Here is a 13,826-nt window from a genome sequence, read left to right as displayed (position 1 = left end):
ACATACATGGAGTGTTCAACTTTGAGATGAGTATGCAGACAGTATAACATGGAGCCTTTAAAAAGCTGCTGTAGCTAAAGGCTAGTTTGACCTGAGTTCTTGCTCCTTGAGTTTGGCCACTAAATAATGCTCGGGAATGCTTGTGAGTATAAGAAGCAGAAGTGAGCCCGTGCTTCAGTGTTTCCTCCCAGCTTCTGGCAATCTGATTTCTCCAAGTTCGGGGCTATGTCTGTCTTGGTGTTTTATAGTCACTGGTGGACCTGTTCTCTTTCCATCTGTGTAATCCATTTTGAACCTGCTTAGACTTCTGACCTGTCACTCCCAATTTCTGTTGCAAATTATTTTTGCCTTGCATCAAGATGCATCCTTCTGTTTGCTTAAACTTGCTGCTTTAATACCTCTTAAGCTATTAAGAAATAGTGACTAATTCACCACTTGCTTTCTCCATATCACTCCTGACTGTACGCTCCCACAGTTGTCTTTCCTGAGTTAAAATGTCCAGGAGCTTGGAATTCCCTAGTGCTGAGCTTCAAATGTTGGTTTAAGGGCATCGAGACAGACAACATTTATAAGATCTTGACCAGTATTTTCCCATCTCCAGTTCCTGAGTGGCCTATTTTTGGAGGTTCGGCCTGGATTAGCATGAAACTTCACAGCTCTCTGAAGTTGTCTGCATAAATGAGAAGGGTGGTCTTTCTGGGTATAATTAAGTTAGAGTAAATGCACAAATACAAGGGCACTGGGTTTTACCTGAAGTGCCCTTCACTTTGGAAGGACCACAAAGCCTTTCAGAAGCGGACAGTGGGTATGGGTCCATTCATTCACTCCTGTGTTGCTGTAAGTGGGAGGTAAGATGCTGCAGCCTCTTAAGTCCAGTGGGCAAGTGTGCTAATTTATCTGCAGCCCTCTGCAATAATATGGTAACTTTCATTCTAACTTGAAGAATTCGTTTAAGCTTTGGAGGGAAATGTCTTTCAAAATTTAACTCAGAGCAGTCCATAGACTCAAGAGTTGTGTATTGTTGCTTATTTTCAGTCTCCCTTTCTTTCCTAACAGCATGTTCTGCAGTCCTTGTGAGGGGCCTTGCCCCAAAATTTGTGAGGACGGGAAAACAAAGACCATTGACTCTGTCACGTCGGCACAAATGTTGCAGGGATGCACAATACTCAAGGGAAATCTGCTGATTAACATCCGTCGTGGAAGTAAGTGATTGTCCTCCCTTTATGAACCTCTGATAAGGCTGCTTTTAATATTTTTCCTTTTGTCTGTCAGCATAATGATAAGAACATTAAAAACTCAGCAAACTGTTTGCTTTCCAGTCCTATAGCAGTGTTCCTGTTTGATTTGGCCCACTGTAGCACTGTTCTCCAGCATGCGGATGGAATAGGTATTCAGCTACCGAGTTGTAAGGCACTGAAAACTGGGTTTTTTGTTAGCTTTTTTGGCAGGACAGGGAGCCAGGATTAGGCAGTGAGATGAGCAGTAGTCCCAAAGGCATAATAAAGGCCTGAGAAGGTGGAAAAGTCAAAAATCCTTGCATCTGGGTAGGTAAATAACTTGTCTGCAAGTAAGGCATGGCACTGTAAGACTGCATAGCCTCACTTTTTAAGGCAAGGTGTGGTGTCTTGCTAAAACATGGAATCCAGAGTGCTGAAAGCTCACATAAAGCCTAGCACCGTGCCTCTGGATGGTCATCATTAGTGAGCTGGCCACCTTTGTCACATGTCTAGAACAAGCTCTGGATTAAATTTGTCAGAGCAGTGATTCATCAGCCAGGGAAGTGTTGACAGTTGATGAACTCTTAAAAGCAGAGTAAAAATCACTGTTAGTTTTTATTGGAAATGTATCTCTGTATGGAAGGTCCCTTTTGGTTTCCTGAATAAGGTTGGAAGATTGAGATATATTTGATTCCCTTCCTCCTGCTGAATGAAAACTTCAGGGTTTAGAAGCAGCAGCATGTGGATTATTTCACTTGTGGTCCTGCTGCTACAGGTACAATCTTTCCCTTATGGGAGATGTTCCAGTTACCCGGGGAAAGTGTGGGTTTTTTTATTTTTTAAGTATTATCTTAGAGTGCTGAAGAGCATCTGCTTCCTCCCAGCTTATTTGGTATGGCAACCAAGCATTGGTATTTGGTAATTGGGCTTCCCAGCCATCTGTTAGGACTTCAGTTTATTTATGGCAGCAAACATACCCCATAGCAGCTTCTCCCATCCTGAGTGCTTAAAACCTTCCCCTCACAACTGCAGTGTAACTCTGCAGGATAATGACACCATGCAGTGGGCATGGGCTAGGGGTTGCTGGAGGTAAGGACTTCAAAGCTTCAGTCTTGTGAAGGTTGGGGTGTTGCAGACCTAGGCAGGGACGGTATAGTTCCTAGGGAGGGGGCAGTACTGAAGAGTAGAGCTTGCTCTGCAGTCATTTTAATAATTTATTATAGAAAATCACCTTTAGTGAGCTATATGGAACATGCTCCATGGCATGAGGACACCCTTACAGTTTTATCTTTGCTGTTTCATCAAGAGTTCTCAGTTTTGTAGCCAAAGCTTTTTAGGTCACTGAAAGCAATGCTTTATGCCCCAGAGAAGACCGATAGCATACCTCTTCATCTTCAGTCTCATTCTCTGTTTTCCAATGGAGCTTTCTGCCTGAGCTTTGCTCCAGTCTCATGGATGTGTACATTTACACAAGGGTCTTTTCATCCCTGCCATAATGCTGGCTCAACATTTGGTGCTGGCTTCAGAGTGCAATGTCCATGGAAAAAGCAGGTATACCAGTATGGAAAAGCAAGACTGGTTTTCCACGGTTGCTCTGTGGCTTTATTTTGCCCTTCAGCCATCTGTACAGGCAACTGTTACTGGGGGAGGACTACCAGTGTCTCTCATTTTCAAAAGCAACAAATACAAACATTTTCTTTTACTGACCTAATAGTGGCTTAAGCAAAATAGCAGTTAAAGCTATGAATTCTGCAATAATAAAATTACATTTTTCTTACTGTAGATAACATCGCCTCAGAACTGGAGAATTTTATGGGCCTGATTGAGACAGTAACAGGATATGTGAAGATTCGTCATTCCCATGCATTAGTCTCCCTGTCTTTCTTGAAGAACCTGCGGTATATTCTGGGAGAGGAACAGGTGGATGGGTAAGTGTTCAGATATCTGTAGATGCAATTTTACTTTAATAGAAAGCTGCAGAGAATAAGTCCCCTAGTAAACAGTCACGTACCATTTATAGAATCTCCTCTTTCACTAATACACAGTGTTTTTCTCCTAATGAACATCATTGCACAGTCATTGCTCATTTGGATTGCTATCCAAATCAGCATATTAAATTGAGTATATTAAAAGTATTTTTATGGTGACTGTGCTGCTGTTTTTCGCTTTAGGTTTTTCTAGGGAGATTCTTGACATTGATAGGTGTCTTCATTTGTTCTTTTTGCTCTGTTTGAGAAAAGCATCTTCAGAAACAATTGGATTTCCTTGCAATTCTTTACTGTTGGCTCTTAGCAGAGTTTTATGGAGAATGTCAGCTGAAGGGAAACCTGAAGTTTACTAACTAGGGAGAGCAACTGGAAGTGACCTAACTAATATGAAATAGATTGCAAGTTGCAATTGTTTGCAACTCCTTGAAATGCTAACATTAAATGAACTATCTATCGAGCAGGAGAAAGACTGGTTAGGAAAAGTAAAGTTGATCCCTTGTAATGTTTGCTGTGGGTTATATTGCTTCTATAATTACACAGTGTGTGATATTTTTTGCCGTATGTAACTCTTGTTTTCCTACAATGGTAAGAGATAGTTGAGACAAGCTTTCATCTCCGCAAAACTTGCAATGCTGAGGTGTACTGACGGTCCTTCAGCCAACTGCTTTGTTTTCTCTTCTTCAATCAAGTAGCCATCCCAAGTTTAAACCAGTGTTCTCTGGAAGAAATAAGTTTCCCTCAGGAATGACAGAACTATTAAATGAAGGATTTTGGGAAATCATGTAAGAAAAGGTGGTGGGAGGGTCATGGGAAAGGTTGCTTGAGTCTAATTTATCTGCTCCGACAGGATAAGGTTACAGTGTGAGGGATTCTTCACAACCTCCCTCTTTCTCTCAGGCTAGTCTTTGGTCAGCCTTAAATTCTTAAAATTCCACCATCTGACTGAGTGAGTTAAAGGGCAGCTCTTCATCCTGCACTTGAAAAGCACGCTGTCTTTTTCAGTAAGAACACTGGCTCTACGGAAAAGCTTGCTTCTAGTTGCAAATCCTAGAGGCTTGTCACTTTGCCGAGCACAAGGCTCATTCAGCCCACTTACGATGTGGTGTGCTCTCACAGATAACTCCAATTATCGATTTGTCTTTTCTTCTCTCACCCTCTCTTTCTTGCTCTCTTTAAATTTGGGTTTAGCTTTGTGTTTCAAGTAGTAATTATGTCCTTGGTACCTTGTATGTCAGCAAGCAGAGCTGATATGAAGGGAATGGCAGGTTTTTAGATTGGATACCCAAATAGAGAAGTAAATAGGTGCAGCTTTGAAGAGGGAAAATGGGGCTGAGTGGAGGAGGTAAAATAGATCTATAGTTAAGACCTACTTGTGCTAAAATTCACCCATGCTAGGACATTCCTACAGTTACATACTTTGGGTCAGGGGCAGGTTCTTTGCTTGGAAAAAGCCTAGCATAATTTAGGCATTACCACGTTTCCAACAATACTTAGATGGAAGTAGGCACCTGGCAAGGAAAGACTGAGCTTGAACAATTACTTTGGCAGAGTTATGAACAACAGGGAGCAGGGTCTTAACCTGGGAAGTACTGGTCTGCTGGAACAATAGCTGTTTATGCTAGCATTGCCTTGGGGGGTGAGAAGGAGGTTAACTTGAGATCCATTATGATAGGTGTTCATTACACAACTGACCCCACCACCACCATCTCTTTTTTTTTTTTTTTTATTGAACTGGATTAACAAAACAGTACTTCATTATTTCTTTCTTCCTTATTCAGTTTCTGGTGCCTGCCTTGGTTATCACAGAAAATGGAAAGATTACTTTGGTTTTGGAGTATTCATTACCTCTTTTGAACACTATGTCTGTAGTAAATGTGCTCCCATGGCAATAAAAAAATTTCTCTTTGGAAATAGGGAAACTGAAATGGAGGTGTGCTGGAAGGGTCTCGGTGTCTGTTGCAGGATTTTGATTCCTAGTCTGGTGTTCACTCTGCCAGGCCCCTCTCTCTCCTCTGCTGGGGCACTGTGTGTTCATTGCTGTCATCGACTGCAACTGCCATGTTGATGGATGGCACGTGGGCAGCACTTCTCAAAGCACCTCCAGGTTAGGTACCTGGAAAATGAGTAATTTGTGGCCTTCAGGAGCAAGCAAGGAGATGGTGACTGAGGAAGAGTGTCTGTTGTGGCACCGACCGGCTGCTGATGTTGTGTTTCAACTTCTGCAGCAAACTGGGGGCAATCTTTATAAGAGCAAAACGCCCCCCGTCCCCGACCTGTTTTCTGCATCATTTTGAAGCAGAGACATCAGTAGCTGTCAGGCTTGTTGGAAGGTGTGAACAGGATCTCTAGCTGTTGTGTGGCTCCTCGCTGAAGACTTTACTGTTTGTTTTCTTGGGATCATTATTGTCAGATTATGGTGAATTCAGGCAGTCAGCATGATAGCAGCAGGGCTTGTTCTAGCCACAGCATTTCAACAAAGCAGTCACCCTGTGTGTGAGAGTGTTTTAGGAATGAATAACACCCTCTGGGTTGGTGGTAAACACGGGTGGTGAGCATGTCTGCAGTGGCAGGCTTCCATGGGGGAATGCTCCTCAGCTTGTTTTTTGTTTTAAGAGGAGTCTGTAAAAACATTGTTTCTCAGCCATCCATGTGCAAGTGAACTTTCAAAAAGTGAGTTGGGGAGTTTGTACAACTGAGGTGTGAGGCTGGATTTGTGGGGGGGTTTAAGAAGCCGTCAGGTCACCTTTTCGAACCAGACAAGAAAACACTGAACTTTTATTAGTATTAGTAAGGTACATTACTTCCAAATCCATGGGTTAGTATAAAAGCCCCTAGTTTCCTACCCACGTATTTGCCTGTGGAGATGCAATTCTTGGCCAAAATCAGCTGTTTCTAAGTTGCTTACAATTTATGTTAGCAAGGTGTGTTCAAGTATCTGTTAGTGACAAGTATTTTGTTAATAACCTCAGTGGTTCTGTTTGAAGTGTTGGTGGACAAACACAAGCAAAAGAATATACCAGCATTATTAAAAAATTAGCAATGTTTTGGAAATTTGATAAAGCTCAGGCTTGTAGAGAAATGCTGAAGAATGAACCTGCTTGAAGAGAGACTATCAAATGGAGCATTTTGTTCAAGTGTTGTCCTCTGTATTGTTCTCTGTTGTGGTATTGTGTTATATATGTTTGACTTTGTTGTCAGGTCCTCATCGGAGATCAGGGTCACACTGTGATACAGGTGTAGAACATATACCATGTTAATACACAGTTTCTAGCCAACATGTGGCATGTTCTGTGTATTTAAAGCAATAAGGGTTTTCCTTTTCTCCTGTCTCTTTCTGGTTGATGTCCCAGCTATCTGGTCTAGTGGGATTTTTCTGTCTTTCTCATCACTGTAGCACTGAGAGATGAAAGTTTTCTATTCTATATGTCCTGCAGGGTTGCTCGTCTTGTCCCAGGGTAGTCAGCCTGCCATAAACCTTTGCTGTTTGGTCATCTTCTGTAGCCAGCTCATCCAGTGCTCTCCTTCACAGTCCTATGCCAGTTCTCATTCCCTTTTTGGTGCAAATCACTTCCCTTTACAGATCATGCATTGCACTCTTATTAACAGTGCACTTATCTGGTCATTACCCCTTTCAGGAGCTTTTTGTGTCCTGTATGCTACGGAAGGGATAAAGGTTGATTGAAAGCTTGTTGAAATGTTTTCGTCACCCACGTCTCCTTTTGGTTTGGATCTCATGTTCTGCTTAATAGCTTTACAGTGGATGAATGTGCCAGATCTAGCATTGTGTGCAGATACAGTGTGAAGCAGGTTTTTAATGTATGCAGTCAATAATTAAGTGGCTGTGGGTGCTCTACAGTTGGGGATACACATCATGTAGGAATTCTCTCCTGTGGGTGTACATGGGTTATGCAGGTTGTCTTGAGGCTTTTTATGGCAAGCCTGGGACCAGATGTGCCTCCTGCTCCTGTTCAGAGGTTTAGCCTGTCCTTCAGGCAATAATCTCCAGTCACTACATTAGTTACTGTCTCCAGGGTTTGACTGGCAGTGCTTTGTTTTCCTACAGTGAATCTTGTATTCTTTCCATGCTATCTTCTTTGGCATCCTGATTTTTTCCACAGCTGTTAGAGCCAAAGTCTGATATAATGTTTATTTATAACTTTATTTAAAACCTAAGGCCTAAGTGCAGTCTGGTTGCCCTCTGCTCCATCTTTCAAGCCATGCAGTGCTGCGCCACTCCTGTGACTGAGACTATATATAGCCCTCCAAATGTGGTTTCCCTGGTGCTTTGAATGATGCTAGAATAACTTCCACTAATTTATACTTTCATTGTATATATGAACCCTTAGGACCTGTTTGCCTTGCTTCAGATGGCTGCTGAAACTTGTGCAGCTGGCTTTGACGTACAAGCCACACTAACTCCCAACTCTGGCCCAGTCACTGTGCAGTTGTGTAAAGCACCAGCGTGTACTTGATTTGCCTCATTTATTCACACTCTTGAAAGCTTAGCCACATTGCTTTGATACAAGAATTATCCCTAGTGTCTAAAGAATAATTGCCGCGGTTGTGAGCAGAAGCTAGGCTGTTATTTAAGATGGTTTCTGTAGTCGTGGAGGCACACCTCTGTTTATTGTGTTCAATCTGAGTCCAGTTTTTTGGTCTTTCCTGAAGAGCTTAGTTGCCATCACTTAATCATGTGGTTAATTATGGTGAAGTGTCATCTTTTCAGCAGTGCACAGGGAGCTGCGGGGATTTTAGTCATCTATAACAGAGTAATAGGTGTCTCAAATAAACACAGTTTTTGGTGATGTCTGTCAAATCCCATATGCAGTTTAGCATCCTTGTTCTCCCCTGACAAGATGCATTTAAAGCACAAATGTGTATGTACTCCATTGTCAGCTGAGCACATTCTTCTTGGCACCTGTCTGAAGTGGTACCAGGTATATTGACTTCATCAGCAATCAAGTCCTGAATAATTAGAGGACAGCTGGAAATAGGAGAAACCACTTCTCTTTTGCATTGTTCTGAAAATACACTCAGCATTTTGGTATGTTACAAGAAACTGCAACTGTGGCCAGCGCAGACTGCAACCAGAATGCACAGGTTTCACTTCAGGTTGGGTGAGGGAGGAATTAATGCGAAATTCTAAATGACGTAGTTGAAGGAAAGCCATAAATGAGTATTAAGTCAGCTTCTTCTGAGCCCCATGGTTGTCTGCCATGTTACCCTGCAGAAACTCTGACTGTAGTTAAAAGGATTTGTAGAAAGCCTAGTTTAACTATGTTGACGTGTGCTTACCAATGCAAAATGGCTTGCAGAGGTTGCAAGGCTTCGTTGTGTTAATAATGGATTTCATGCTGATGTAGTTAACGTTGGTGGGACTTTCTGCAGAAATATAATAAATGCTGCCATGATGGGTTGGTTTGATTTAGGTTCATCAGGTACACAGACCTTTAACTCATTTCCTGATTGTGCATTCCTGTCCCTGCTATCCCAAAATGTGTCTTTGCAGGTGTTGTCTTGCTGCTGGTGTAGAGCCTATAATCTTGCTTCGGCTGCACCTGGGTTGTTTTGGTTTTTTTTTCCAATTCAGGACAACTGAGTGGTACTGGGAATTTCTTCTTAACATATAATAGGATTTCCGCACACAACTTTGTATTTAGTTTCTGTGGAAATAAAGGATGTTCATGTTATTCCACTGCTGTGCTTAGGGAATAGGCTCAGCACATACTGCTGCCTGTGTTGTTAGTTCTGTACTTTGAAGTCTGGATCCTGTGCTGTGCAGTCAGTGCAACTGTTTACTGTCAGGTTTTGATGTATAGGTGCAACTGTACTTGGCACAGTGTAGGAAATCTTTATTGGGCCAACAGGTAAACTAAGACAGAGAGGCAAGGAAACCTCACTATGCAAACTCTTAGAGTTGCTTTTGTAAATGTAAGTTCGTGATTGTATTTTATTGTCAGAACTGCATCGTGCTTTTCCTCCCATGAGGTATGTAAGGTTATTGCTTCCCATTTGCCACAGAATGGAAAATCCAGTGTAGAGACCTGCTGTTCAGAGGACATGAATTTATATTCCTCATAGCAGCTTCTATACAATTATTAAAACACGTGTTGGAGTGGGCTTTACATGGTGTGGTGTCAGCCTTGAAGTCCTGTGTTAGTCATTTCCCTGCCCTCTGACCAAAGTGAGCATTCAGGGAAAACTTGCTCCATGGGAGAGAGGAAAATCCTTTAATCTGCTGAACACCAATTTAAAGTAATAAGAGGAAACATAGTGTTTTAAGGTTTTCTTATATTAAGGTATTCTTGGTTGGAATTGGCTATGAATTAAAACTAAAGTTTTTCCTTCAAAAATTTCCTTCTAGGAATTATTCTTTCTATGTGCTTGACAACCACAATCTTCAGCAGCTGTGGGACTGGAACCATCATAACTTGACGATCAAGGAGGGGAAAATGTACTTTGCATTTAATCCTAAATTGTGTGTTTCTGAGATTTATCGTATGGAGGAAGTTTCAGGAACCAAGGGACGACAGAGCAAAGGAGATATAAATCCAAGGAACAATGGGGAGAGAGCCTCTTGTAAGTAAACAAACAAAAAGAATTTCAAGGCAAACTGCATAGGAGGGTATCACAAAAAAAACCAAGCCAACACACTGCCATGTTGCTGACCATTACAATATTTAGAGTTTAGAAATTAAGTAGGCTTTTAGTCATTCTACTTGTTCAGTTTCTAAAATGTAGCTGCGAAAGTATGTTTGCATGTATGGAAAATTGTGTGGTTATGTAGTCAGTCTCTCATCTGTAAAAAAAGTTTGATGAAGGTGACTGCTTTCCAAATACCATTTTTTGTGACAGCAGCATCATATGACAATAGGAACATACCTGGGAAATGAGAAATAAAATTCAGTGTTTTGGTATATCCAATGAGGAGCAGTTTCTCGGTTTCCTTTGCAAGTGTACATCAATATAGGTATTTTCCTCTCTTAGATATCTGCTCTTTCTTGATACTAAGGAAGCTGCTGAATAACAATTCCAGAGACACCAAAACAAACTTTATTACGTTCATGCTTCTCAGCTCCTACCAAATATTGTACCTTGTTGCTAGAAATGCTTGTTGTAAACTCAGTTTTCTGTGCTTTATTTTCAAATTATTTGCTTTTGAATTGAGAACACTTTTTAGTCTTCTACAGTATTCCTAAATGTCAGTGTCTCTGCATTTAATTTTGGATTCTGCAATGGTCAAAGTTATTGGAAAGTCCTCTTTTGGCTTCGGTGGTCTGCATGTCAGGTCTCCAGGTGTAACCAACACATGTAAAAGCAGTCTCTCATCTAGGAATTAAGGTGACAGAACGCTTACAAATTTGACCTCATACTGAAACTCTTAGAACTGACAGTGCATTTTTCTTTGGTCTTTGTGGTGTTCCTGGAGCTGAGTAAATTAAAATGGATCTTGTGTATAAGTCAAGTCCCCTTGTTCTGGATGGTGTTTACAAAAGTAGGACATGTACTCTGCTGAATGTCTCTTTAGGCACAATGCATAAATGCAAATGGCATAGATCCTCGTTGTAAGCACACTCCATTCTTTGCACATTCAATAGAGCAAAGGCTTGCAGTCCTGGAGGAGTTACAGACACACAGCCAGTCCTTACTACCACTGAGGCTAGTGCCAGCCACTGCCTGTTTTTTTCAAAACCATTACAGAAAGCTTTCTGACTCTGAGAAGGGGAAAAGAATCAACAAAAGCTAAACTGCCTTTGAAAAGATAGCACCAATAGTGCCAGTGTACATGAGGGTGAAAACCCCTTTATTTTCAGAGACTTCTATGGAACATTAGAAACTAAGTCACAGTAGACACTTAGAACACAATTTTTTCATCCAAGAATTAAGTTTTTAAAATGCTATTTTGTTTTGGATCGGAAAGCTCAGTGAGTTGGTAGGGGGAAGCCATTCATTTCAAAACTGCCAGCTTCCATCCAGCTCTGTTCAGAAGAGTAGCTGGAAGCTGCTGCCATCAAATGGTTGTGCTGTATATGAACTGAGTTTTGGAGTTCTTGGTCCAGCCTCTCATGAATAGGAATGTAAACTCCTTTGTCCTTCCCTTGTTGTCCATTCCCCAGAAAAACAAACTGTATTTGTCGAAAGTTGTCCTGGAAAGTGAGAACACACAGGCCAGTTACTGCTCTGCACGTACATTGGAGTTCGGTGATGAACTTAGTGCTTCTAAACCAGTCCTGTGAATGACCAGGACTTCATTCCTCAGTCAGGGAGAGTCTGAAGTAGTTTTCAAGAGCTTTCTGATGAAGCATTACAAGAAAATCTGCTTCAGAAAAAATAATAACAAGTAGCTCCAGCATATTCTAAAACGATTGCCAAGGTCACTGCTTGCCCTTAAGCACTCAAATGTAGTAGGATGAAATATGAAGCTCTACAGAGACAAAGGCTGTTGGTGTACTGTGCTATCATAGGCACTACTGGAAAGGCTAGTTAGCTAAAACTGATACCGAAGAAATAGCAAAAACTAATAGGCCATGTGATGCTAACTCTGTCATGTCATGTCCTGTCCTTTTCTATTGCAGGTGAAAGCCACATTCTGCGTTTTGTTTCCAACACTACACTCAAAAATCGGATTAAACTAACATGGGAACGGTATCGCCCTCCAGATTATAGAGATCTCATTAGCTTCACTGTTTACTACAAAGAAGCGTAAGTAGATGTCGTCAGAGACTAATCAGGGCAGTCCAAGAGATAGTAGACAATTCTACTCTGACTGTTGGATATCTCATCCAGTTTACATGTTTCATCCTCAAATCCTGCTTTTGTTCAAATTCTTTTCTTGGTGGAATACAAACCCCCTTTAAAAAGAGTATTGTTTTGATTGAAGCCTACAAGTGAATTCCAAATCCCTCAGGAATGTTTAAATGGGGGGGGGGGGGGGGAGATGGATGGCTTGGCTGTTCTCAGGGGCCTAATTTGGAGCTCTTCGTAAGTCATGTCATGTTTACCAAGATCTTTTCCTTTTCTAGTCATGGTATTGACTAGAGAGCATCACAGCTCACGAGTTTGCCCTATCGCCTTGATGACTTGTCTGCTCAGGGTTTGGGTTATTTAGATTAACTAGCATTGGTAGTTTTCTGTATTAGTGTCTCTTGATAATGAAGGAGTGGTGCGGTTACTGGAGACACCCCAATTTCTTGGGAGGTGTCTCTGCCTTTGCACATCCTTCTAGTGTCTCAGATTTAAAATAGTAAAGAACACAAATAAGCACACTAATAACTCTCCAAGCAGTTTGGAGGTGTGAAAGGGAGGTTCAAAATGTTGATAATGACATTCTGCGAGACACAGAAGCACAAATTGTTAATGTCCAGCATGGCTTGAAAGAGAATATCATTGTGACGGTGTACTGTCATGCAATAAACTTAGTGCTGATAAGTCTATAGTAATTAAAAACAAGAACAGTACTTGATATGCTCTTGTGCCAGTGTTGTAACTTACAAAAAGTAGAACTATATGTGTTTGTATTGTGTGGAAATAAAATGGGAAAAAAAAGCCTGTTGGATTGGTCAAGGCCAGTCATGGAAGCTTGGGTTCTTTATGGTAGAAAACTCAGCCACTGTCAATAACTGTTTTGAGTTGCTTCTGTTTCATTTATGCTTAGCTAAAGTCTAAATATGTCTGAAGCATTTCAGTGTCTGTTTTGGATAAAAAAAGATAAACATAGTGTTTTCTTGGAGAAATTTACCTTATTACTAGTGACTGAAGGGAAGACCTGCAGCTAAAGCTGAACTCTGAGTTTTGTAGTGCTTAGAAATAAATAAGAATTTTATTCTGTTTTATTCTGCTATGGAAAACAAGTAAGCTTTATTTGTTTCATTGAGCAACATTGAATCGAGGCACTCTCATAAATACATGATAATTTTTAGGAGAAAATATTTTGTACTATTTTTTTCTTTTAATATTTCAGACCATTCAAAAATGTGACAGAGTATGATGGACAAGATGCATGTGGCTCCAATAGCTGGAACATGGTTGACGTTGACCTGCCACCAAACAAAGAGAACAATCCTGGAATTCTACTGCAGGGATTGAAACCTTGGACTCAATATGCCATTTACGTGAAGGCTGTTACCCTCACAATGATGGAAAACCATCATATTCATGGAGCAAAAAGTGAAATTGTATATATACGAACCAATGCTGCAGGTGAGATCCTAGGCTCTTGGGTAAGAAGTTGGTAACACTGCAGGTATGCTACTGTATTATTATGTGATTTCTGTTGTTAATACAGAAATTGAATTTATGTGCAGATGACATGCATAATGCTAGAAAGTTTCAGTAATTATGAAAGCAACATTAAGATTCGAATTAAAACTCCGTAGTTGCTCAGACATTATTTTCGTTGGGAACTATGGGAGTTTTTTGGAGTTAGGATTTTGGACTTTGTTCCATTGGTGAAGGTGAATTTAAGTACAGCTTTGGATTGGGACTGTACGTGGTTGCCGTTGAATCCTTAATAACTGTTGTTGGTGTGGCATAAGTAGGAAATCTTTTATAGGATGGTGTTTTTTCTTGCAGCGTAGAAATGGATTGGGATTCATTTTGAAAGCCTGCATTGAAATACATT

The 13,826-nt window shown here is 40.9% G+C and overlaps 1 protein-coding gene across 2 annotated transcripts in view; it reads left to right on the top strand.

Annotated features, from left to right (window-relative positions):
- The window catches only part of IGF1R (insulin-like growth factor 1 receptor), a 188,326-nt gene that overhangs the window by 145,157 nt on the left and 29,343 nt on the right, over nucleotides 1–13,826 (top strand). For both annotated transcript variants that reach the window (XM_010572025.1, XM_010572026.1), the window contains exons 4-8: nucleotides 1,057–1,202; nucleotides 3,001–3,145; nucleotides 9,570–9,784; nucleotides 11,782–11,908; nucleotides 13,167–13,405. In XM_010572025.1, coding sequence (XP_010570327.1) covers nucleotides 1,057–1,202; nucleotides 3,001–3,145; nucleotides 9,570–9,784; nucleotides 11,782–11,908; nucleotides 13,167–13,405 — 872 coding nt within the window. The remainder of the gene's footprint in view (nucleotides 1–1,056; nucleotides 1,203–3,000; nucleotides 3,146–9,569; nucleotides 9,785–11,781; nucleotides 11,909–13,166; nucleotides 13,406–13,826) is intronic.

This window comes from Haliaeetus leucocephalus, unplaced genomic scaffold, assembly GCF_000737465.1.
Source record: "Haliaeetus leucocephalus isolate CR32 unplaced genomic scaffold, Haliaeetus_leucocephalus-4.0 Scaffold339, whole genome shotgun sequence".
Lineage (NCBI taxonomy): Eukaryota > Metazoa > Chordata > Aves > Accipitriformes > Accipitridae > Haliaeetus > Haliaeetus leucocephalus.
Note: the sequence above shows the minus strand (reverse complement) of the source record. Positions and strands in the feature narration are given on the sequence as shown.